General features: G+C 42.8%; 2 protein-coding genes across 5 annotated transcripts in view; one reads left to right on the top strand and one right to left on the bottom strand.

Annotated features, from left to right (window-relative positions):
• The window catches only part of LOC143286972 (prestin-like), a 9,354-nt gene extending 6,191 nt beyond the window's left edge, over positions 1-3,163 (bottom strand). The window contains exon 1 of the mRNA XM_076594960.1: positions 3,031-3,163. Coding sequence (XP_076451075.1) covers positions 3,031-3,150 — 120 coding nt within the window. The 5' untranslated portion in view covers positions 3,151-3,163. The remainder of the gene's footprint in view (positions 1-3,030) is intronic.
• LOC143286973 (uncharacterized) overlaps positions 1-27,500 on the top strand; it is a 71,865-nt gene that overhangs the window by 23,249 nt on the left and 21,116 nt on the right. For 2 of the 4 annotated variants that reach the window (XM_076594962.1, XM_076594961.1), the window contains exon 1: positions 3,078-3,216. The exons of 1 other annotated variant lie outside the window; for it this stretch is intronic. The gene's annotated coding sequence lies outside the window, so the exon portion shown is untranslated. Of the gene's footprint in view, positions 1-3,077; positions 3,217-27,500 lie in introns of those variants that run through there. One more of the 4 variants, XM_076594964.1, reaches the window with a different exon arrangement.

The raw sequence follows: 27,500 nt of genomic DNA on the forward strand, positions 1-27,500 counted from the left end.
AAAATAATGATAAAGTAATAATAATAATAATAATAATAAAAAATAAATAAATAATTAAATAAATAAGACAACAATGATGATAAATAAGCAAATAAATATAAAACATGAAGACACACATTCACACATACACCCACACATGCATAACAGATATGCCCCAAAAACGCAGTTTCATAGATATGAAAGCACAGTCAAATACATATAAACGTACATGAGCTCCAACACACACACACACACACACACACACACACACACACCACAAATTTCCCTGCACCTCCTCTACCCCCCTCCTCCACACACTCGAAGTTTCTAGTCTATGTATCGCAGCTTCCACGGCACACGCACCCACACACACACACACACACACAAACACGCACACGCACACACACACACACTCACACACACATATGAACACTTACTTGTACAAGCACACACACACACGCGTCCATATCTTCCACCCCCAACCCCACACACATATATACAAAGATATATATATAATATATACGTTCAAATATCCTGATGCTCCCACAGTGTAGGCATGCATACACTCACATACCTCATCCTCTATCTCACCTCCTCCCTGCACCCCCACCTCCCCCTCACACACACACACACAACACACACACACACACACACACACACACATGCACAGAACTCTCCTGACACTTGTGTACACTTACACTCTCACGCATGCACAAACGCACTCGAAAACATCGACTCACACATACACACAAACACACACATACACACACGCACAGAGGCTGCCACTGACTGGCCGCAAGAGGGATGGGAAAAGATCTCTGATGCCAAGAACGTGGCGTCTAGTGTGTTGCTCAGTCTATTGTATTTGGAAAAGCCCACAGAGACTCTGTTCCGTTTTGAAGAAATTTGCGCAATGTTGGTTTGGAAATGATGCCGATATTTGTTTGATTTGCAAAGCATCGTGCTCTACCTTTCATGTTAGACTTACGACCGCTCCCGCTCTCTGCTTTTATTTCTTTGAGGCGATCGATGGTGTGATGGCCTTGTACCTGTTCTTTTTGATATTCTTTGACTTTTCTGAGGATTTCCGATTTTCCTAGATGTAGGCCGCTCGTTGGTGTTGCGTTACCAGCAAGTCTGTCAGCTCGCTCATTTCCCTTAACTCCTGCATGTCCCGGGCAGTATGACCATGTGATTTTTTTTATCTGAAAGTTGCGCATTGCCTTATGCCACTCTGGGCTTCCCATTCCGTTTTCAATTTTCTGTATGAGGTTCATTGAGTCTGTTAGAATCATGGCATGTTGGTTTCCGGGAGTATGGATGGACGATAGCCACTGGAGGGCATGTGTCACAGCTTCAACTTCCATCGTTAGGCTGGAGGTTGTGACTTTGTAGGCAGCATTCTCTTCCCTAACTGTTTTTCCATTTTGTTTCGCAGTGAATCCCCAACCGGATTGGTCTTTGGTGACTGAGCCATCTGTGTATATGATGATGTCCTCTTCTTTACTGTTTTCTTCTATGAGTAGCTTCACTTCCGCATCAGTTTTGCCCTCTGGCCATTCCCGACAATGTCTTCCTAGAGTGGGGGAAATGGCTGTGTTGAATAGATGGTTGAGGTGTTCGGGGTTTTTTCTCCCATTCTTTTGTTTCTTTCAGGTCTTGTAGTCGGCATACTAGCTGGATTGTGTCTTCTGCTTGCCCCATCCATGATCTTCCTCGCCCTAGACGGCTGCCTTTTGGTTCTTTGACTGCGTCATGCAGTGGGTTTTGAGGGTTTTCTAATGCTTTGAAGTAGGTCTTGACCTGTTCTAACTTGTTTCTGGCCTGCACTGAAGGAAGGTCAAGCAGGTATCGCATGGTTTCTGTGGGCGTGTCTTTTGTTGTTCCAAGGATCAGCCTCATAGCTTCATTTTGTACTCTTTCTAATTTTAGGAGGTTGCTTTGAGACGGTGTTGTTAGCCCAAGTCCGTAGTCGATCACACTGAGGACGAGTGATTGGTATAGCAGGAAGAGGTGGCGTTGTTCAATACCTTTGGTTGCCATTGCCTTTAAGACTGAAAGGCCTTTTTTGCATTTGAGAACAGTATTTTCCGTATGTTTTCTGAAGGTCAGCATCCTGTCGAAGTGTATTCCTAGGTAGCGTAGGCATTCAGTTTTCTCGATCTGAATCCCATCGAATGACAAGGGAAACAACTTTAGCCAGTCACTGAAAGCAAGCGGGGAGTTATCTCTCTTCCAACGGTCATGTCAAATTTCGAACCAGTCTCACATGCTGATGTTGTGTTTTGCATGGCCGTGTTTTTTGTTGGGATTTTTTGTTGTTGTTTTTTTTCTCTCGTTTTTCTTTTCTTTCTTTCTTTTCTTCACGTTCTTTGTTTTATAGACCCGGTGCGCAGCTGGGGTCAGGAAAACAAAGTCGACTCGACAGGAAACCAAACACACCGTGATAAAACTAAAGTGAATTAAAATAAATCAAAATTAAATAAATGTCCACATCTATATACAGGTTCGGGTGTGTGTCTGCGTCTGCGTGTGTAAATCCGTGTGTGCCATCAATATGATCAGGGTGGGTAATTTTTTGTTGTTGGTCTGGAGGGTGCTAGGTTCTGTTGCCCGTTCCAGCAGCTGCTCTTTGGATGTATTTATGTATTTGCTTGTTTGTCTATCTACCTATCTATATACGAATTTTCCCTGTCGTGTGATAGAGTATAAACACATGACATTTCCTTTACCGTGATACGTACTGTCGATCTATATATATATATATATATATAGATCGACAGTACGTCTATATATATATATATATATATATGTGTGTGTGTGTGTGTGTGTGTGTGTATAATTGTTTTATTATAATTATCTATTTGTCTTCCTATCTATACACGAATTTTCCCCGTCGTGTGATAGAGTAGAAATACGTGGCATTTCCTTTACCGTGATACTGTCTTTGTCGATCTATATATATATTTTTTTCATTAATATATCTATCTACTTATTCTGTCTATCAATCTATCCATCTTTCTATTTATCTGTCTATCTGCCATGTGTTACCTGGGTGACGGCCGCTCTCTTCACGGCCACGGCGTTCTCCAAGGAGACAGCGGGGCATGAGGACCGTCGGCGGTTCTCCCCGGTCAGCACCACCCCCTGGTTGTTGCCGTTGCTGTCCATCCTTCTTGCTCTCACACCCCTCCCTTTTCCTTCTCCGTCCTTCAGCCCTCTGCCTTCCCTGGTCAGGTGAGTTACTGGCCCTTTTTTGAAGTTCTGGCTTTAGTTAATTTCACTTCCCTTTCCTTTTTTTTTTCCCCAGGCCTGGCCTGCTTGCGGTCGGACGGTTGGGTGGGTTGGTCTTCACTTTAGGTCGTAGGCTTTCGCTGATGGTCTGAAAAAAGGGGAAAAAATGACATTGTTGGTGTGAAAAAGTAAACAAATGCATCGTAAATAAGATTTTTTTTTTTTTTTTTTCGTTTTGTGTATTTCTTTTTGTAAAAGATTTAAGGGGCCCCTTGCCTTTAACTGCCATCGCTCGGCATGGCAAGACGGGGACCCGATCCTCTTCTTCCGCCAATTCAACTTTCCCCAACCCTCCGTAACCCCCCCCCCCCCTCGCACTGACATCTTTACATCTATGTCTCCCTCTCATCTCTCCCCCCCCCCTCTCTACGTCTTTCTCATAATGTGTCTGTGTCCATATCCCTATTACCCATCGCCTTATTTGCTATTTTTTTATGTCTCTTGCATCTGTGTTATAAATTATATTATTACTTTTCTGTGTTAATTTCACTTGAATCATTCATGTGTAGCATTCATGCTAGGGTTTTGTTGTTTTCCTGGTGTGTATGTGTGTGTGTTAGTGTGTGCGTGTGCGTGTGTGTGTGTGTGTGTGTGACTCGCTTCCGTTTCGTACAAATGTGAGCGATGTGTCTCAGTTTGACGCTGTGTTATACTTGTACATTATACATGTATTAAGTATAACAACATTTATATGTGTATGTGTGTCTTTTATAACAACAGCAGATGTGTAAGTCGGCCAGAGTACTAATGTCTTCACCGTTGAAAATAAAGATTCATTCATTCATTCATCCATTCTCTCTCACGTATTTAGTCCCAAGTCTAGAGCCTCCCTCTCTCTCTCTCTCTCTCTCTCTAACCGTAAAGAGTCTAGAGATTCTTTCTCTTCCCATCCCTCCCTCTCTCTCCGTAGTTAGTCCAAAGTCTAGAGCCTCTCTCTCTCTCTCTCTCTCTCTCTCACCCAAACCCCCATATCTTCAGTCATGAAGTCTGCTTCCGTGACAGCATTTTAAAGGTGTAGATTTTCCAAGTTCTTAACTCTCGGAAACCTGTCTTTGAAACTATTGCAAAACTGTGGTTCTAAATTGTAGATTGCATGAAATAAAGGGCTTTTAATATGACGAAGATATATCAAATGATATGCCATGTCACCTGCATTGCGAAACAACGCCTTTATTGTCCTCTCCCACAATGACCTCTTTATATAACGGTGTCTTTCTTTGAATGTTACTGCTGTTTAACATGTCGACGCGTTGTCACAGATTAAAGAATAGCATTCCGTGGAGCTAAAAGAAAAAGTGTCTGGCTGGCAAGCTGGCCAGTCTGTTGGTCTGTATGTTGATGTGTTTATCTGTCCGTCTTTGTGTCTGTTTTTCCCTCTGTCTCGCTTTCACAGTATCTAATTCTATGTCTCTCTCTGCCTCTGTCTTTCAGAGTATGTCCATCTGTGTGTGTGTGCGCCTGTTTCGCTCTTTGTTTCTCTCTCTCTACCATGATTTGTACCTACCATGTCACTAGAGATTTACTCCTAATGACAAACATTTCAGTGTTCAGTGTTCTCTCTCTCTCTCCCTCCCTCTCCATCTGTCCCATTCTGTCTTTCCTACTCCTTTCCATCACCTTACGTGCTCTTCACTCAGTCTCGTCATCCTCCGCCACCACCCCTTTCCTCCTCGTCCTCTTTTCCTCTCTCAGCCCCCTCTATCCTCTCTCTCCTCCCCCGCTCTCTCCCCGTCTCACCCCCCTCCCCCTCTCTCTCCTTCGCCTCCACTAAAACCCGGACATGGCTAACAATCTATTACGCTTGCGCAGTCCAGGAGACTGACAACGGAAACTGACAACGCGGGTAAGCTCGCTTGACAAACGAAAGTTTACGAGATGCAAAACTCACCAAGACATGAATCAAGGGGAGACAGATGACGTGAGCCCGTCACCTTATTGTCTTCCCCTTGAGGAGGAAGTGTTGCTTGCCCCTGACGCTCTCTATCTCTTTTGTTTCCCCTTCAAGGGCTGGATGAAAAAAAAGACCATTTTCTTCCGTGATTACCCTTAGAAAACATTTATTCACCTCCCTCTCTGTCTTTGTATGTGTGTGCGTGCGTGCGCGCGCATGTGTGTGTGTGTGTGTGTGTGTGTGTGTACTGCTTTGGTCACGCCCGCTAGACTAACCCTGCCTTGCAAAGCTTTTCGCTACTTTGTTGCTCTTTTCCCCCAAGAAACAAAACCTCTGTGTTCCCGTGGCTTAATATCTCTAGCAATGTATGGTGAAAATCTGAACTGAAGAACGTGCGTATGTGGTTAAGATTTACAACTGACTGTCTTTCTGCCTGCTCTCTCTCTTGTCTCTCCCTTTCTCTTTGCATTGCATAGACATTCTGCCCCCCCCCCCCCCCCCCATCCCCTGCCCCCACCACACACACACATGCACTCGTACCGTCTTACTATTCATAGCTGTTCGGACAGCACCACCTGATCAAACTAAACAACTTGACACTACGATCCATGAACAGACGGTGTCATCACGATTTCGCCTTTTACCGATTCTTGAATCACGCGGTCGCCTTTCACTAAAACTAGTAAATCCCGATGTGCTGTCCTTAACTGAATCTCTCTCTCTCTCTCTCTCTCTCTCTCTCTCTCTCTCTCTCTCACACACACACACATACGCGCGCGCGTACACACACGCACACACACAGCACGCACACATAAACATGCACAGACAGCATATACGCCCAGGTCACTTTTCCAATACCCAGTTCATTGTACCACCATCACCCCCAGCCCCCCTCTTCCCTCCCCTTTCCCACACCCACAACCACAACCCCCATCGTCTGATAATCATTCTTAGTTAAAAAGACGTAAAATTGATGTACAACATTGTCATACAGAGGAACGCGCGCGCGCGCTGCGTGTGTATATGCATGGGTGAGTGGGAGAGAGAGAGAGACCAGGATATGTATGTTTCTCTGCGGACCATCAGCGCTGAATTACGCTTGTCAAGACTGTGGTATGGCTTCCATTGAAGAAAATTCCCCTTCCCCCATCAAATTTATCCGAAGGTAATTCCAATATATATATCATTGAAAAAAAAAAAAGTCAATGGCGAATTCCAGTTCATTCTCTGTGTTTACGTGCTTCTATCTGTCTGTGTCCAAGAAAATGGATTTGATTTTAAGTGAATCTGTTGTCCTTAAGCACACATCAATGCACTCTAACCACTGCGCATTCATTCCTCTTGTACATAACCGAGGACACAGTATCCATTTATAATCATAGTAATAATGATAATCATAATTTGATCACCAACGTTAAGGATGCAGATATCACTTATGGTTACAGAAGTGACCATTCTTTAATTACAGTTGATCTACAATTTAACACAGAACCCAGAAGAAAAACATTTTGGAAACTATCTTTACTTAGGGACAACGAATATGTAGAGTTAGTGAAAAACGGTAGAAAAAATAAAGGACCAATATGCAGTGTTACCGTATGCAAGAGAAAACTTAGGCAAGATACCTAATAATGAAATTCAGTTAACCATAAGCGATCAACTCTATCTGGATGTATTATTAATGGAAATAACTAAAACTATCTTTTGGTATAAGAAAGAAAAGACAGCTTATAGAAAAGGAGGAAACACTAGAAAAAGAAATACAGCGAATCGATAAAGAAATATACACATAGTTTAGCTAGAGAATTGCAGGAGAAAAAAGAACTAGTACAGCTACGAAAAATAAAATTGGAAGGGATCGCTTTAAGGTCAAAAGCAAGATGGGCATCTCAGGGTGAAAAGATGACTAAATATTTGTGTAATCTGGAAAAAAGACATTTTGTAAGCAAACAAATGTTGAAATTAGTTACATCTCAAGGTAATATTTTGACGGAAACCGGCGAGATCTTAGAGGCGACTAGACTTTATTATGAAGACCTATACAGAGAACAGGAAGTAAAAGACTGACATTAGCAGTTACATTAAAAGTTTGCCCAGTCTGGATGAATTTGAATCAGAGCAACTAGAAGGACTTATAACAAAACGGGAAGCCACAGAAACACTAAGAAGAATGCAAAACGATAAGAGTCCAGGCACAGATGGAATGACTGTAAACTTCTATAATTTTTTTCTGGAAAGACATAGGGGACTTTGTAGTTAGATCACTGAATGAAGGTTTTAAAAAGGGAGAACTGTCAGTTACACAAAAAGAAGGGATAATTACATGTTTACCAAAGGGAGATAAGCCAAGAGAATATTTACAGAACTGGAGGCCTATTTCGTTGCTAAACGTAGCTTATAAGATAAGATCTGCATGCATAGCTAATAGAATCAAGAAAGTTCTACCAAAGTCAATACACGAAGATCAGACAGGTTTTATTCCAGGTAGATATACTGGTGATAACATAAGAACCCTGTATGACATTATGCATTAGTTAGAAACTGAATATCGTCCAGGCTTGTTAGTATCAATAGATTTCGAAAAAGCATTCGACTCATTAAATTGGTCATATATGAACACTGTATTAAAAGCCTATGGATTTGGCTTTGATTTATGTAAATGGATTCACACCTTTTACAAGGATATAAAATCATATGTCATTGTGAACGGTAAAGTATCCAAAGGCTTGAAAATACAAAGAGGATGCCGCCAGGGAGATCCAATCCCACCCTATCTGTATTATGCTCAGAAATCCTGGCGTGCAAGATTAGGGAAGATGAAATTAAAGGCATAAATTTATTAGATACCATTTTTAAAATCAGTCAATTTGCTGATGATACAACATTCACATTAGGAGATAAAGAATCGTATGAAAAGTTGTTTGAAACACTAGAGGGATTTGAAGAATTTTCAGGGCTAAAAATTAACTATGATAAAACATTAAAGAAGAAACATTAAAGACAAATTGATAGAAGCTAAGAGGCTTTTCAAGATTTGGTCAAAACGTATATGTACACCCCTTGGTAGAACTGCTATTTTAAAATCACTTATACTTTCAAAACTCATTTACTTGTGGATTCTTCTTCCCAATCCCCCGGACAAAGAGATAAATCAACTACAGAAACTGTGCTATGAATTTATATTGGATGACAAAACAGATAAGATTAAAATATATACAGTACATAATGTTGGAAATGGAGGTTTGGGTATTCCAAATATGCAAAAGTACATAGAGGCTCTAAAGATATCATGGATTAGGAAATTACACAGGAACAGCAAAGTGGAAAAAAAATAGTAAAATCCCCAGAAATCAACTCCCTGGATCTGTACGGACCAAGAAAATTTGTAAACACTGAATGTAATAGTTTCTGGAAAAATGTATATTGGGCATATGAGAATTTTACAAAACATGTTAGGTTAAAAGAAGCACAAGAGGCACTCGTAGAACCACTTTTCCATAACGACAAATTTAAAGTCGGTAATAAGACAGTTTATTTAAAAAACTGGACAAGGTATTTTTCTGGTTAGAGATATTGTAGATGAAAATGGGTGCTTCCTTAGTCATAAAGATTTCACAGAAAAATATTAGGTTAAAGTTTATTTACTGTATATGGGATTTATACGTTCCATTAAAAGTTACTTGCGCACAAACAAGATTACTATCACAGACAAAACTCGCAATAAAAAACCAAAAGCACTGCAGATAATAGCTAATGTTAAAGGATCTAAAATTTATTATGATATATTACTTGAACCAATTTTTCTATACAATATAAATTTTTATCAAGTGGGAGCAAAAACTAGACATTGCAATAAATTGGGATACCACTATGAAACGAGTGAAAAACAAAAGTAAGATTGAAATGGTTCCAGATTAGAATATGTCATGGTATATTGGTTACAAACAAAATACTCAAAAAAAAAAAAATGGGAACAGCAAATAGCGACATGTACAACTTCTATAAAAATGAAATAGACACAATTCAACACTATTTATGGCACTGTACATTTACTCAGCTCTTTGGGGGAACTTAGAGAATGTCTTGAAGGAAAAGTGTTAAAATTGTGCAAATGTAAAGTTTAATATAGAGTTATTTGGAAATGATGATGCTACAAAAACAGGTGAAATATTTGACTATATCATTCTAGTGGCGAAACATTTCATTTATAAATGCAGAATAAATAAAATCAAACCATGTATAAAGTACTTCCTAACAGACCTAAGAAACATATAAAACGGAAAAATATATACACTCGATGGAAATGTCCATAGCATTTTCTAGAAAATGGTACCCATACATAAAAATGATTGAAGGCAATGAGGAGGAGTAGAGACAACCACGAATGTAAAGTTTGTTCTTTTATTTATTTTCTTTTTCCTTTCATTTACTTGTTTTTAACAGTGCCTTTGACTTTTTTGTTTTTTCTCTGTATGAAGACAGTATTGTGTCGTTTTCCTGATTTGCAGTTTAGGTGGTGCACAGTGGCAAATATTGATTTCAGATGTTGGTTTTGTATATCCGTATGTATTAAATGTTAAACTCGAATAAAATATTTACTTTAAAAAAAAAATCATCATAACCATAATAATAATGGACATCTATATAGCGAGCATCTCCAGAAATACTGCTCAAAATGCTTTACATTTCGTTCCCCACTCCTCGCCTCCCCCATCAATACTCCTCCCCCACCCCCACCCCCGCGGAAGCACGTGCCAGAAAACACTCACGCAAAAGAACATGGTAAACCACCCACCCACCCATGACACACTAGAAAACGCATCCGTGCAACACGCACTCAGGCATGCGCGCACACACACGAAACGCATGGACACTCGCCAGTACCCCGCCCCACACACACACGGCAATCCTCTCACTGATAAAACATGCACCCAAAACCAGATCGCACCAAAGTAAAAAAAAAAAAAAAAAATAAATAAATAAATAACCCACTTTAAAATATACTCTATACACTGATTATAAAGAATTCTTGATTCGCACACGTCAAATCAGATTCTTCGCACAACATGAAATCACAAAGGCATGGTACATCCAAATTATAATCCCAGTCCCCAGACATTCTACTCTCTTACCTGGCCACGTTGTCATTCGCACTTTCACAACTCAGTTCTGGCGCAAGTCACTCTCGCCGACTGAATGCTACCTCCAAGAATCACAAGTCTGTCACTTTGTAGGTCTTAACCAGAAGTACCTCACTCAGCCCTGGGTGGCTACTTTTATACTCCCGCAGTGTGTACGATTGTATATCACATGACCACTCACGTGACACGACATTTCCATTGTTTTTCCAACATAGAAAAGCACAAAACTCTTGCACACCAATTCACTGTGAACTTTATATTCATTTATATGTGCTTCCGTTTGACAACAGCAACAACTTTATATATATATTTTTAAAATTTTCAATTTGATTATATTAATGGGGCTGTTTATTTCCAATTCTGTTGGCTGAAATAGTCCGGGGGGTGGGGGGCGGGGGAAGGGGGGGAGGGGGGGGGCTTCTGCATTCCGCCTTTCAAAATTCTGTTTCTTAGTTACCGTCCAACCGCCTTAATTAACACAAGCTTGTCCACCACAGTGCCTGAAAGACTATTTAATTCCTTTCACACCTGTGCGCGGACTTCACTGCAGCCCGAGGCATTACCCAGGAGACGGGCTGTAGAGTCATCCCATTCCATCCCATTTACCCTGGACCGGCTATTCAACTACCTCCAGGTTTGGAGTACTCCAATTACCCCACCCTCTTGAGTTCCAGTCATCGGTAAAGTGTGAACTCATTTCTGGTACCTATTCATCTTGGTCCAGCCTGTTCTCACAGGGTTTGAAGCAAGCTTGAAGCAGGTTAAACAGTTATCTTCGCCCTTGTCACACATGCCCTCTCTCTCTCTCTCTCCCTCTCATTCCCATTCTTTCTCTCTTTATCGTCTCTCTTTCCCTCTCCATCCCTACCTCTCTCTCCCTCTCTCTCTCTCTTTGAAATGTTAAGCTTTCTGTATAGTGTGTTTGTTATATTTTCCCTTTTTATGAGGGCAGGATGTTAATGAGCTTTATGAGTTTATTTCTTTTCTTCCCCGCAATAAAAAGTCAATAAGCTCATTAATTCATTCTCTCTCTCTATGTCTCTCTCTCTGTCTCTGTCTCCCTGCTGTCTCTCTCTCTCTCTCTCTCTCTCTCTCTCTCCTCTCCATTTTCTCACACTTGTAAAGAGTAGCCAGATTTCCTGAACACTCAATGGCTCTTTCAATTTGTACTTTAAGAAACCGTTGTGAGGTTTATCGTGCGAGGGAGTGGGAGGGGGGGTGGGGGGGCGGAGGTGGGGGTGGGGGGAGGGGGGGTCATCAGATAGATGAAGCAGAAAATCGGACTACATTCACGTTTTCACAAAGTTGGGAAGCCAAATCCACCTTTCTTCCCCTCTGTGTGACTGGCGGGGTGAACGTTCATGCCTTGTTGCGAACACCACTCATTGCCGTCTTAACTTTAGCGAGGAGGCTCAAAGCCAGAAGGGGTTGTGCAGGTTGCGGGGCAGTGTGAGGGGTGGGGATGGGGGTAGTGGCTCGTGACGGACAGGAGAGAGAGGGTGGGAGGAGGACAAGTGGTCAAGACGAAAAAGAAGAAAGAAAAAATGAGGCCTGTGGTTGTTTCTCCTTGACAGAGAAACAGTTCACAGACCACCGGTCTGCAAGAGAGAGAGAGAGAGAGAGAGAGATTAAAAAAAAATTTAGCTTGGAAAAAAGGTCAACGCTTGTAAATCTCATGCTCTTCGTTTTGCAGACCGAAGTTTCACAGAAACAATGGAAAGGAGAAGAGGAAAGAGAAAAAGAGGGAAGGAGGGAGAGAGCGAGACGGGGGGAAAGAAAGACAGGGGTTGGTTGCATTACTTATACAAGAAAATAGCTCTTTTTTCAGAGATGGTTACTAACTTGTTAACTTCTCTTTAACCAGAGCAAAAATTTGCACAAAATACTAATGCGGTCATTTTTTTTTTTTTAAGTCTGGACGAACCTTCAAACATTTCAATTATCTTTGTACAAACCGAAACAAATTAGGCGCAGAACCTTGAGCTAATAACACGCATGTTGTTTCGCAATAAAAAGAAGAGACTAAAAGCTTCACAGCCTGCTTTGTCCCTATGCTACTAATACCTCTACTACAAAATGAATAATTACAGTTTCTGGTGAATGAAGTCTGGATTTAGATTTCCGTCTTGTCCCCCTGAAATTCTATTTGGTCTTTAAAAAAAAAAAAGAAAAAAAAAGAAGTGCAGTCTGGTGTCCTCCCGTCTGGCTTCAAGCGTTGATGAAGACAGAAAGGTAGGTGAGGAGAAAAGAAAGAAGAAATGAAAAGAGGAATGAAACTTCTTCTTCTTCGTTCGTGAGCTGCAACTCCCACGTTCACTCGTATGTACACGAGTGGGCTTTCACGTGAATGACCGTTATTACCCCGCCTTGAAGGCAGCCATACTCCGCTTTCGGGAGTGTGCATGTTGGGAATATTCTTGTTTCCATAACCCACCGAACGCTGACATGGATTACAGGATCTTTAACGTGCGTATTTGATATTCTGCGTGCGTATACACACGAAGGGGGTCCAGGCACAAGCAAGTCTGCACATATGTTGACCTAGGCGATAGGAAAAATCTCCACCCTTTACCCACCAGGCGCCGTTACCGAGATTCAAACCCGGGACCCTCAGATTGAAAGGGGGGGGGGGGTCGATATGGATATTGCCCCCGCGTTTTGGCATAATGTCGTGTTCTTGGAAAAGGCACTTTTACTCCGATTTTCCTCAATCCAGTGACACCACCTGAATGACAACACACTTCAGTTGGGCGGCGAAAATACCACTGATCATGCTGGGGTGATTGTAATCCTACCTCGCAACATTGTGACTGTGAGCTCGAAGTTTAGCTGGTACAGACTTCACAAAGAATTTAGGAACACTTCATAAAGCGGGGATGCTTGGAAATAATGAAGAAGAAAAAAAGAGATGATTTTGAATTTTGCAAGCTGCATATGGTCTACCACGGGCCTCTCATCGAATCCACAAACGGCAGTTTCAGCCACACCTGCATCATGATCAATGCGTTTGACATCGCGATGTCTCAGCCAAAAAAAAGAAAAAAAGTCAGTTATTTAATTGTGCTCACATGATAGCTGTGGAAAATAAACCAGCTGAATAAGAATAGATGGAAATGCACGTGCAAAACACCACTGGTTATTTGTCGTGCTCTTTCCCGGAAACTCAGCATCATTTCATTTCTATCTCTGTCTGTGTCTGTGTCTGTGTGTCTCTCTCTCTCTCTCTTTGCGTGTCTCTGTCTCTCTCCTCCCCCCTCTCTCTTCTTGCTCCGACACTGCTCTCTTTTTCTTTGTCAGTTTGTGTGTCTGTCCTTCTCACTCCCCCACCCCCCACCCCCCTCTCTTCTCTCTCTCTCTCTCTCTCTCTCTCTCTCGCTATGACGACATCTGTCAAGGATCCGCATGACTCAACTTCTGAGCGTAGACAGAAGAAGATGGATGTTGCACTGGTCACAACTTTCACTTGTCTGGCTTTTTTTGCTTTTCTTTTTGACCGTGACGTCCGCCCAAGTGAATTGTGTGAAAACGTATATTGTGATGAATGAGCTATGGACAATCTGTCTTGTCTTTTTATTAAGCCGCGAGATGACAGATTGGGCGCTCACAACACACACACACACACACACACACACACACACACACACACACACACACACACACACACACACACACGGGTGAGACGATGAACCGAAGTCTCGTGTGTAACATGCACATAACGCACCTAAAAGAACCCACGGCAACAAAAGGATAGTCCAGGAGAAAGCAGCCCGAATTTTTCACAGTGAAATTTGTTGTGACAAATAAACGTAATACAATACGGAAGTTTCGTTTTTTGATAGATTGTGTTTTAAGCTTTGCCGTGATTTTTTTTTTCCTACCCTGCCCTACCCTGCACCGTCTTGTCTTGCACTATCTGGCTCTGTCTCGTCGTGTCCTATCATGTCCTGCACTGCACTGCCCTGTTTTAGACCTGTCCTTTCTTTTCTTGTCATGTCCTGCCCTGTCTTGTCTTTCCATGTCATGTCATGTCTTGTCTTGTCTTGTCATGTCATGTCATGTCATGTACTGGCTTGTCCTTTCCTTCCTTTACTTTCCTGCCTTGTCTTTTCCTGTCCTGTCTCGTCCTCTTTTGTCTCGAAAACTGACCATACAAAATATCACACACACACACACACACACACACACACACACACACACACATATATATATATATATATATATATATATCAAACAGAAGACAATACAACACGTCACCGCTGCCGTGAGTTATGGTCCTGTCGCGGGAATGTATAACATATCTGTATGTGTATATATATATATCTTTTGTCGTCACCCCTCGGACACAGCGGCACACGACAAACAACAGCCTCTCTTTTGTTCAGCGCTCACTGTTCATGTCAGAAATGCAGGAAACGGAATTCACCCCCGTTCATGCAAACGCCGGTATGTCAAAACTGCGCAGGACGAGTGGTGGTGGTTGGTGGTGCTTATGTTTGGGGGGGTGGGGGGGGGAGGAGCTGGGGGGGGGGGGGGGGGGGCGGGGGATTGTGAGGCGGGGAAAGATGACAGAAGTGAGGTAAATCGGTAGGGAGGGGGGAGGGGGGGGGGGGTAACAGAATGGAATGCCGCGATTTTTTTTTTTTTTTTTTAACAAAAAAAAAGACTCCATGAAACTGGGGAAAGAACGAAACAAGAAGGAAAGAGAGAAAGAAGGAAAGAAAAAGAAATAAACGAACAAGAATAGAAAGAAAGGGTTCAGAAGAAAAATGAACAAGAACAAGAATATGAAGAACGAGAAGAAGAGGGGTAAGGAGGAGAGTGAAGGAGGGAGGGGAAAAGAAAGAAAGTGAGATCAAGAACAAAAAGAACAAGGATGATAAGAAAAAGAACAAGACTAAGAAAAAAAGAAGATGTAAAAGAAAGCTTAAGAAGACACAGACAAAAAAAAAAAAAAAGACAGCAAAGCAAACAGTATCAGTTTCAGTAGCTCAAGGAGGCGTCACTGCGTTCGGAAATCCATACACGCTACACCACATCTGCCAAGCAGATGCCTGACCAGCAGCGTAACCCAACGCGCTTAGTCAGGCCTTGATAAATAAATAAATAAAATAACACACTTTTTTTTAATAAATAAAGAAATAAAGAAATTAATATTAAAAAAAAAAAAATATATTAACGCACATTTTTTTATGAATTTAAAAAAATAAAGAAATTGTTAAAAAATCAGCCAATCAATCAATCAAACAAACATAGAGGCGTAGAAAGAAATGAGGATGGTGAGGAGAAGAACAAGAACGGTAACGGAGGGGGAGGGGGGGGGAGAGACGAGTGTGTGAGGAGAGTAGGAGTGGTGGGTGTGGCGGAAATAAACGGCTAAAGAAGATGAAGAAGAAGAGGCGGAAATCACACCGGAAACGTCACCACAGACAAAACGTTGTATTTTTCTGACATGCGTTAAAACATCGTCAACTTACATTACTTACATTATTGTGTATTTCTAATTTGTATTTGTATCTTTCTTTTTATCACAACAGATTTCTTTGTGTGGAATTCGGGCTGCTGTCCCCAGGGAGAGCGCGTCGCTACACTGACAGCGCCACCCCCTTTTTTTTTTTGTATTTTTTCCTGCTTGCAGTTTTATTTGTTTTTCCTACCGAAGTGGATTTTTCTACAGAATTTTGCCAGGAACAACCCTTTTGTTGCCGTGGGTTCTTTTACGTGCGCTAAGTGCATGCTGCACACGGGACCTCGGTTTATCGTCTCATCCGAATGACTAGCGTCCAGACCACCACGCAAGGTCTAGTGGAGGGGGAGAAAGTATCGGCAGCTGAACCGTGATTCGAACCAGCGCTCTCAGATTCTCTCGCTTCCTAGGCGGACGCGTTACCTCTAGGCCATCACTCCACTCCACTTCTATAGAGCAAAGGCTTCCCTTTATTATTATGATCTTTATTATCATTATCATCGTAGTAGTAGTAGAAGTAATTGTAGTAGTAGTGGTAGTAGTCGATATCATCATCATCATCATTCATCATTATCAATATCAATTCATCGTTATCATCATTATTGTTCTTCTTGTTCTTGATCTTGTTAATGTTGTTATTATCATGTATGAGTCATTATTGTAACTTCTTCTTCGTTCGTGGGCTGCAACTCCCACGTTCACTCGTATGTACACGAGTGGACTTTAATGTGCATGACCGTTTTTACCCCCACCATATAGGTAGCCATACTCGTTTTCGGGAGTGTGCATGCTGGGTATGTTCTTGTTTCCATAACCCACCGAACACTGACATGGATTATAGGAACATTAACGTGCATATTTGAACTTCTGCTTGCCGTATACACACGAAGGGAGTTCAGGCACAAGCAGGTCTGCGCATATGTTGAACTATGAGATCGAAAAAAAATCTCCACCCTTTACCCACCAGGCGCCGTTACCGAGATTCGAACCTAGGGCCCTCATATTGAAAGTCCAACGCTTTAACCACTCGGCTACTGCGCCCGTCAGTGTAACAAATCCCGTTGTTGTTGTTGTTGTGTGTGTGTGTGTGAGTGAGTGTGTTTGTGTGTGTGGTGGGGGTGATGGTGGGGGGGATGGGTGGGGGTTGGGGGGGGGGGGGGGGGCGCTCGCTTTCTATTAACCTGAGTGGGTATTGAGTCAACTTTATGGCCAGCGGCTCGGGCACCTCAAGTGGACTTGACAAGAGGACAGTGGGCCTTTTGTTATCTGAGTGCCCCTGGTAACAAGTGCCCCCGTCAGTGGAAGGAATGGCTGCAGTCACAGGCTGTCGCTCTTCTTGTTCCTCATCATCTGTTGTCACGCTTTGGTGACCATGTGAGACGGCTTACGTGATTCTCATCTCTCTCTCTCTCTCTCTCTCTCTCACTCTCGCTCCGTGTGTGTGTGTGTCTGTGTCTGTGTTTGTGTCTGTGTCTGTGTTGGTTTTTGTCTGTCTGTTTGTTTTTCTTTCTGTCTGTCCTCTCGGTTTCTTGTGTGTGTGTGTGTGTGTGTGTGTGTGTGTGTGTGTGTGTGTGTGTGTGTGTGTGTGTGTTTGTGTGTGTGTGTGTGTGTTTGTGTGTGTGTGTGTGTGTGTGTGTGTGTGTGTGTGTGTGTGTGTTTGTGTATGTGTGTGTGTGTGTTTGTGTGTGTGTGTGTGTGTTTGTGTGTGTGTGTGTGTGTGTTTGTGTGTGTGTGTGTGTGTGTGTGTGTGTGTGTGTGAAATTCCGTTTATTCTTCTTTTTTTCTTTTTAAACTTTTTTTTTTGGGGGGGGGGGGGGGAGGTGAGAGGGGGGGGGGGGGCGTGTCAGGGGCGTCAATTATCATATTTATTGCTCAGTTCTGTTTAAAGCCTCCGTAAGTTTGGTTGCATCTCCGTTGATTTCAGACAAAAATTAATATCAGCAAAGCACTTGACAAACAAAGCGGTCTTATCAAACTCTTCGCCTGGTTTTGTCTGATTTGTCTTTTCGAAAACGAACGAATTCAACGCTCGTTTTAATTTAGATACAGTTATATGGTTATTTTAATTTTTATTCTATTCATTTATTTATTTATTTTTGTATTTATCTGTCTATTGTGGGCTTATGTAAACAGTCGCAGAAACGTTGAAAAAAACCCAACCCCAAACAGCTCACTGTCTCTCTGTGTGTGTCCCTGTCTCTCTTTTTTTTCTTTTTTGTTTGTTTGGGGGCGTTTTTTGTTGTTGTGAGTGTTGGTTTAAATAATCTTTAATGAATGTAATTGTTGTGAGTGTTGCTGTTGTTTTTTGATGATAAGTTCAATTGATCTATTTACTTGAATTGCAGAACCTCTTCTCACTATACAATAGTATGTATGTCGTCATGTGTTTCTTCAACTTTTTATGTTTCATTTATTATGTACTTTTTCTTATCCTATTCATGTATTCAGGTACTTACGTTGAATATATGTGCATAATCAAAATTGAAAATTTCAACAACAAAAGTTATAAGAAAATTTTTAAAATATTTCAAAAACCCGATCTGAGCCCAAACCTGTCTCCGTTCGTCTGTCTCTCTGTCCCTGTCTTTTTGTCTGTTTTTCTGTCTGTCTGTCTGTCTGCCTGTCTCTCTCTCTCCCTCCCCTCTCTGCCCTCCCTCTCTCTCTCACTCCCTCCCTCCCTTCTCTGCGCCCCCCTCTCTCTCTCACTCTTTCCTGTCTCTCATTCTCTCTTTCAATCATTCTATCTGTTGTAGCAATGTTTATTTTTTATGCCCTAAAACAGAAAGCAGAAAATGCTCAGTCTTAGATGAAAGATATGTTTATAAATTACCCTTACTAATTTAGTTTTGTTCTATCATAAGTTTATTCTTTCTAACATTTTGTTGTTCATCCAACTCAAGGTTTGGTTTTCATGTGTGTGTGTGTGTGTGTGTGTGGGTGTACAACACGTGCATTTATACGTATACATGTCGGCGGCCTTACATTAAAGTAGTTCTGAGTTCTGAATCTTTCAGTCTGTCCCCTCCCTCTATCCATATTTCCACTTCCTCGTCTTTCTCCCTGTGACAGTCAGCAGTGTTCCCTTTTGGCTCATACATAACGTGTGTCACATTCATCATCATTTAGAAAACAATGAACTTATGTTTCCGAAAAGACCCCCACCCACGAGAGAGATGAAAGCAAAAAAAACAAAAAACAATCAAAACCAAAATTGAGACACACTCTGTCGGCGTTGAGAGAGAGCGAGAGAGAGAGAGAGAGAGAGAGAATGTGTGTATGTGTGTGTGAGATAGACAGTGTGAAATAGTGAGAGAGAGAGAGAGAGAGAGAATGTGTGTATGTGTGTGTGAGATAGACAGTGTGAAATAGTGAGAGAGAGAGAGAGAGCGAGAGAGTATGAGAGAGAGAGAGAGTGTGTGTCAATGTGTGTGTGTGTCAATGTGAGAGAGAGAGCGAGAGAAAGAAAGAGAGAGAGAGAGAGGCAAGCAGGCAGACATACAAGCAGAAAGACAGGGAGAGTGACAAGAAGAAAAACAAAGACGCAGAAAGACTGTGAAAGAGACAGAGGACAGGCGAGATAGACAGGAAGACAAACAGAAATAGACAGAAAAGATAGATAGAGATGAGACAGAGAGAGAGACGCAGAGTCAGAGTCAAGATCGTTCATTCAATAAAGGCTAGAGAAATAGAGACAGAGTCAAGGTAGGTTATTCAGTGAAGGCCATAGCCGAACAAGGAGTAACAGGTCACACGTGTCAAGTTTTGTTGTTGATGTAAATAGCGCAGCTTCTTCCATAACCAACTACAGGTAAATATAAGAGATAAGTGTCTCTTAGTTCAAAATTTCTTTATAAAGATAAAACAAAGCAAAACTACGTGTGTTTTCAAGAGAGATGGACACGGACATTGTTTTATTGCCATTGACAATACTATCCTTTGGCAAGGGGGACAATGTATGAACAAAAAGAATAACGGCGTTTTACAGAGAAATTGACACATTGCTTCTGAGAGAGAGACAGAAAGAGAGAGAGAGAGAGAGAGAGAGAGAGAGAGAGAGAGAGAGAGCAACCATCCAGCCACCCAACCCAACCAAACGACCAAACTAACTAACCATCCAAGCAACAAAAAAAGTCAGACATGTCAGCATGTGCTGATGGAGAATACGATGTAGGACGTTGGAACATTCAACATTATACCACGCCATACACGCAGCGATGTAAAACATCCCGTTCAGTTTCAAGGAGGTGTCAAAACTTGTGGACTAATCCACATACGCGTACGACGCATGCAGCATCCAGGAGGAAGTACTGGCCAACACCGACAGCAGTGGAAGCCAAGCTGTACGGCACCCTGGAGGAGCTGCGACGGACGGCAGCCTTCATCGAGGACACCGGGCTGCTCATCTAACGCGAGGCGAACGAGGAAGAAGAAGAATCCATATGCGCTACACCACATCTGCTATAAGGAGAAGAGAAAAAGATGGCCAGATACCTGATCTACACATAAACCCCGAAGGCGCTGGTCTGGGTCCCGAAATGACGAGAAAAGAGCAAAGTACTATGTAGGAAGAGTAGGAAGAGAAGGAGGAGGAGGAGAAAGAGGAGGGGGAGGAGGAGAAGAAGAAAGAGAAAGGGGGGGAGGAGGAAGAAGAAAAAGAGGAGAGGGAGGACCAGGAACAGGAAGAGAAGGAGGAGAAAGAGGAGGGTGGAAAGAAGGAGGAGGGGGAGGACGAAGAAGAGCAAGACCAGGACCAGGAGGACAAGAAGAAGAGGAGTTGGAGGAGAAGGAGAAAGAGGAGGGGGCGACCAGGAGCAGGAAGAGAAGGGGGAGGAGGAGAAAGAGGAAGCGGGGGAGAAAGAGGAGGAGGAGGGGCAGGAAGAGAAGGAGGAGGAGAAAGAAGAGGCGGGGGAGAAGGAGGAGGGGCAGGACCAGGAATAGGAAGAGGAGGATGAGGAGGAGAAAGAGGAGGCGAGGGAGAAGGAGGAGGGGGAGGGGGAGGACCAGGAGCAGGAGGAAAAGAAGAAGAGGAGGAGGAGGAGGAAGAGAAGAACAAGAACAAGAAGACATGAAGGACATAAGGACAGCAATGGAGGTGACTCCTTAATAATGTACGAACCTGCCCGCCCAGTAAATATGCCAGCAACAAAATTAATTACGGCCACTAACAGAGGGACACACACACACACACACACACACACACACACACACACACACACACACACACCCCAAAAAACAAAAAAGAAGAAGAAGAAAAAAAAAACACTAACGCCAGAGCCGCTTCCTCTTCTTCGTGGTTTTGTGTGTGTGTGTGTGTGTGTGTGTGTGTGTGTTTTCTCGCTGTTCTGCCTTTCTCTTGTACCCCCCTCCCCAACTCTACCCCCACACCCCATCCCAACCCTATCGGATAGCTCCCCTATCTTCCGTAGGCCCCTCTCTCTCTCTCTCTCCCTCTCTCTCTGTGTCTGGCTGTCTCTCTGTCTGTGTCTCCGTCTCAGTCTCTCTCATCCTCTGTCTGTGTGTGTCTCTGTCTCTGTCTCTATCTGTCTGTCTGTTTGTCTGTCTGTCTGTCACGCTCTCTCTCTCTCTCTCTCTCGTTTTTGTGCGTGTTTTTTTTTGCTTTTTTTTCTTTTTCTTTTTTTTATATATGTCCAAGGCTGGGTGGAATAAAGCATGTGTACTTGCTTATCTCATAACTCTGGTGAAATAACATTTCGTTTCGTTTCGTTTCGTTTTGTTTCCTCTCTCTCTCTCTCTCTCTCTCTCTCTCTCTCTGTCTCTTTTAACCGCACGTTTCACGTATGTATCTGTACGCATGTGAGTGCGTGTATTATTAAGTATGTATTTTGCGCGCGCGCGCGCGTGTGTATGTGTGGGTGTGTGGGTGTGATGTTAGAACCATTCAAGAGGTGCAACAATATGCTTAATATGATATCCCCCCTTGTCCTGAGGGCTGTATTGCTATGTGGACAATAAATGACTTTTCACGTTTCACTTTCTCTCTCTCTCTCTCTCTCTCTCTCTTTCATGTCCCTTTCACTTTCACGATCGGCAAGGGCACTCTAGGTGTGGTGATGGTAGAGGAGGTTGAGACTTGAGGAGTGGAAGGTGATGACTAAGAGGGGGGGAAAGAGAGAGAGACGGGGGAAGAGAGCGGGGAGTGGGGGTGTGAGGAGTTGCTTGACAGTAAAGGTGACACACTTTTTTTTTCCCCTATAGCACATTTTTCTCTCTCCTGTCCGAAACTTGCTATTTTAGTCGCTTTCTTTCTTTCTTTCTTTCTGTCCATAACAGTGAATATAGCTACAACTATTTTCGCACAATTACTGGAGTCGTCATTAGCTGATTCTCGATCTTTCCCGATCAAAGAAACATTATTTTTGAGAAGTGCTACTCAATTCAATGTTTTCAATCGTATTCTACCGTTCTGTCTCTGTCTGTCTGGGTCTATGTCTCTGTCTCACTCTCTTTCCATCGCTCTTTACCGTTTCTATTCTATCACTGTCTCTGTTTGTTTGTTCCTGCTCTCTCTCTCTCGCTCTCTCTAGCTCTCTCTTCTCTCTATCACTCTCTCCCTCTCTCTATATATATCTATTTATCTATCTCTATCTATCTGTGTGTGTGTGTGTGCGTGCGTGCGTGCGTGCGTGCGCTCGCGTGTGTGTGTGTGTGTGAAGTACAGCAAAAAATGCGACACACTCAGCATAAAATTGAACCGGCGGCTCTCCTACACCTGGCTTCGTCCGGGTGCTGAAATGGAAGGGAAGGAAAGAACACTCTGGTTCCCCATCCCCTCCTCCACCCCCCCCCCCCCCACACACACACACACACAACTACCACCACCTCCAAGCACCCATCCATTCCCTCCCCCCCATCCACATAACCGTTACACAACCTCCACTGACAACCCTCTCCGACCCTTCGCACAGAGAAAGACAATGAAATAGAGAAAGAGAGAAAGGGGGAGGGGGGATAGGGGAGAGAGAGAGAGAGAGGGAGGGAGAGGGGAAGAGAGACAAACGCATAGACAGACAATGAGAAGGGCGGGGGGAGATCGAGAACAGATTTTTTTTAAATTATCAACACAGAGAAAGAGAGAGAGATGGGGGGTGGGTTGCGGGGGGGGGGGGGGGGGGGGGGGGGGCGTGGGGGGGCACGAATACATACACAGACGAGAGACAGACAGACAGACCGACAAAGAGACAGAGACAGAGAGAGGGGTGGATGATGGAGGAGTGGGGGTGGGGGTGGATGGAAGGGGTTGGCGAAAGGAACAGACTGAGACAGAGGGACAAAACTGCTCCCACACAGACAAGAGACAGTGACAGACAGACAGACAGACAGAAGACAAGAGCAACCAAGCACAGGGGGACAAGCAGACGAAGAGACGGACAGACAGGCAAACAGACAGACAAACAAACGAACAGACGGACAGACAGACGGACGCATCCAGCAGTCGACTCCTGTTGCAGATGCTGTGCTTGCTGATGCTTTGAACTGACAATGGCGTCGGAAGCTTGAAAATTACTTCCCCTGTCGGTGCAGCCAAAACAAGTGCCCTCCTTTGGTAGTATCAACCCCGGACCCTTTTTTTTTTTTTTTTCCTTTTCCAGCGGTTTTCTTTCTTTCTTTTTATTCGTTCATTTTTTCATCTATTCGCTCACCCGTTTAGTATACTATTTCTTGACTTGGCGATCCACTTCAAAAGTACGGACAGATTAAAAACTAGACCGCACTGTGAAACTAAATCGCAATGCAAAGATTATTTTCATCCTCATTCCGAACGTCCCCCAAATAATGTGATTTGTAACCTTTATTTCTTTTTACGTGTCTTGCTATCACCTTTCTGTATAGCGAGGTAGAACGCAGAATGTTAATGAAAGTCCTCAAAGAACCGTATCTTTGCTTGATTTTTAAAAAAATGATACAAAAAAATCAATTAATAAAAGGTTTAAAACTCGTAATGTTTGGGCGATTTGTCTTTATCATATTTTCTGACTTTTTTTGTTTTTTGGTTGTTTTCAGTTCCCCTCGGCTCCTCTCTCTCTCTCTGTCTCTCTCTCTGTCTGTCTGTCTATCTATCTATCTCTCTTTCTCTCTTTCTCTTCGGTGATCGACGGCACGATGTAACGAACAACGCATATCATATTATTAGCACGGCGGTCATCCTATTCAGTACAGATCAATAATACTTTATCCACTTCTCATGGAAGTGGTTATCAAAAAACAAAAAAAGAAAAGAAAAGAAAGAAACAGCAATGAAGAATCTACGAACATTATTATTATTATTTTTATCATTATTATTCTTATTATCATTATGATCATCATACATCCACTTAGAAACAAAGAAAACAAAAACACGGCCCAGTTACATTGTGTGCGACGAAGAAGAAGAAAAAAAACGGAAAAAAAACCACCCCAAACCATCTTTTAAAAACGCCTGGGCCTAGAATTAGTCTTAGGGGTTACGTGCGAGCGTGTGGCACCCGGAACGAATGTGTACTACTATGTCCGACAAGCACCATGTGTTGACACAAGCACCCCACTCAGGATAGGGAACGAGAACGGAGACGGAGCGTTATGGCTTTTGTGTTCGACGGCTAACTTCATCCTTCTTCCATGAAGGGCCATTGCTGTCTCCTCTTCTCTCTGTCTCTCTGTTCTGCCGTCTGTGTGTGTATGTATATATCACTTGGCTGGGTATTGTTTTTGGATTTTTTTTTTTTTTTTTTTTTTATGGACTCCTTTTTCACACCTGGTCATTTGGATGAGACGATAAACCAAGGTCACGTTGTGTGCAGCATAAAGAACCCATGACAACAATGTGCAATGTAGGAGGGGAGGGAGGGGGGGGGGGGGGGTAAGTAGCCCGAATTTCACACAGAGAAATCTTTTTTGTGACAATACAATACAATACAATACAATACGTTCGATGCGATACGCTACGCTACGATACGAAACGATGAAATGTTATGCGATGCAATGAGACGCGATATGATATGATACGGATCAATACAACAAGATTTGTCAATAACGGGGAGGGGGGGGGGAGGGGATTTTTGTTGTTGTTGTTGTTCTCGTTTGTTTATCTTTAGTTGTCATCTTTTCTCCTTTTTCTTTTTTTTTTCTTTTTTTTGGGGGGTGGGGTGGGGTGGGGGGGATGGGGGGGGGGGGGGGGCAGGGGGTTGTTTGGTTTTTTGTGGGTTGGTTTGGTGTGGAGAGGGATGTATGGGGCGTGGTGTAGAGAGAAATGAATGTTCATATTCACTATGTCCAGGGCTCGGCATAGAAAGTCGGGTTCCAATCCTCTCCCTCTACAGTTTCAGTGGACCTCCCCCCCCCCGACCCAAGTCAGGCACCTGTTCACACTGGGGCGGAGTGAGGAAAGTCGGGAGTTCAGTGCCCTTTCTCTAGGACAGAAAACCATGCCGAAACTAGACCTCGGACTCTGACACCTGGTGATGAACACTGGGTGGGAGGATGTCCAACGCCTTACCGCTTCTGCCAGGCTGCCCACTGGCAGGAGTGTCCGGCATCTGGCCAACAACATTGGAGTGGAGATTAATTGACTGATTAAACGTCTTCTTCGTCTTCTTCTTCTCCGTTCGTGGGCTGCAACTCTCACGTTCACATGTATCTACACGAGTGGGCTTTTTACGTGTATGACCGTTTTTATCCCGCCGTGTGGGCAGCCATACTCCGCTTTCGGGGGTGTGCATGCTGGGTATGTTCTTGTTTCATAACCCACCGAACGCTGAGATCAGGATCTTTAACGTGCGTATTTGATCTTTTGATTGCGAAGGGGGTTCAGGCACTAGCAGGTCTGCACATAATTATGTTGACAAGGGAGATCGAAAAAATCTCCACCCTTTACCCACCAGGCGTCGTCACCGAGATTGGAACCCGGGACCCCCCAGATTGAAAGTCATCTGCTTTAACCACTCGGGTATTGCGCCCGTCACACTGATTAAACGAGACTTAGCTGGAAGTTGAATCGGAGAAGTATCCCATCAAGAGGTATTAAACTGAAATCAGTTAATTAAGCGAACTAAAACTCGCACCAACTGAGTGACACGAGCTGTGATGATGTAAGCGATCGATGCCCAGACGAGCTAGACACGAACTGATTTGCCCAGACAGCCAGCACGCACACACACCATGATTCTGAAGTGGCGCCCTAATGATATATTGGCTGAGGCTCTTAAGGTCTGGTTGTTCAGCAACTGGGTCTTGGTTCGGCGAAGAGTGCGTTGCTCGAGGAGCTGACGAAATGGTCAACGTAACTGTGTGATAAATAACTGAGCAAGTTTAGAAGGAAAAAAAAACCTCGTTCAGTATTGTTGTCGGATTTCCCTTGAGGAAAGGGACGTCACTGCGGCAGAAAACATAGAAAGTCAGGCAGTTTTAAATGTGACTTTTACTGGATATATGTGAATCTATGTAATAACTCGGTGTTCAGTTGTGTGTGTGTGTGTGTGTGTGTGTGTGTGTGTGTGTGTGTGTGTGTGTGTGTGTGTGTGTGTTAAACTTTAACATTGTGATTTTCTCTCGAAATACTTTGTCTGCCAATACCAAATTTGGACTGAACATCGTGGGAAACAAAAAAACACTTCACAATCATACCAATGATATACTGTAAGTCTTCCGGATTACGTTGTATTTCCGGATCATCAACGGGTTATTTCGTTGAGGATCCGAATCTAAAAAAATCACAATTTATAGTCTAGTTTGAAGACGGCCTGACATCGTTTTTCTTGTTCGCAATTAAAAGAAAAGAAATACAAATTCTGGACAGAACACAAACAGTGACACTAACGACACCGTCTACGTGTTTTCTTCATATAAATGTTTTAAAGTGGATGCTGAATAACTAGAATGAACATGAAAGAGAAATTGAATGGACCGCATTGTAGTTTCTGTCAGCTTCTTGAACACGCAGACTTGGCTACTTGTTGCGGTTTGCTTGAGGCGATAGCAACCTCTTCCTTTCCACGGACTTTTAAAGAATTACTTAAATAATCGAGGTATACCAAAATGATATGATTTTAACAGCCGTTATCACGTCGAATACTGTAATTGATTTATGACGCAAAAACAACAAAAAAAACAAACAAAAAAACAAACAAAAAAACATACGTTGAGATGTCTATTTTTTTAAGGTCATGTGTAGGCGCGCTTTAGCGCTGGGAGTAAGTAGACTTGCTGTCGATCCGACTGTCTTTGGTTGGAATCTGCTAACATACTCTTCTTCTTCTACGTTTTTAGATACAGAACACTTTTTAACATTTTTTCAACTGGATAAAGCGTGTATCACAAGTGAGTCTTGAAGACTTGCCTATCTTGTTGGCTGATTTATTTATTTATTTTATATTTATATTTATTTGCAACTTCTTCACCAGATCGGTCAAATACGATGGTGAATTCTACAATATGTTGAATTTCAGAAGAAGCAAAAAAAATTTCCTTTTATTTTCATGATGATGCTTTAGCTCTTAAAAGTCATCTATGAACTGTTTCTTTAAGCGAGCAAATTTGCTCTTTTGTCAAATGAAGCTGACTAAAGTGTCTCAAAGTTTTCCTGACCTTGTTTAACCTTGAACTCTTCCAATGGTAAATCCAACAGACATACATCAAATATTTTGTTAATGTTCTTGACGCCCAGATAAATGAAGACTGTTCCAGCGCACATAAAAGAACCCACAACAACAAAAGGATTGTTCCTGGCAAAATTCTG

Source organism: Babylonia areolata, chromosome 10 (assembly GCF_041734735.1).
Source record: "Babylonia areolata isolate BAREFJ2019XMU chromosome 10, ASM4173473v1, whole genome shotgun sequence".
In the NCBI taxonomy this organism is placed as follows: Eukaryota; Metazoa; Mollusca; class Gastropoda; order Neogastropoda; family Buccinidae; genus Babylonia; species Babylonia areolata.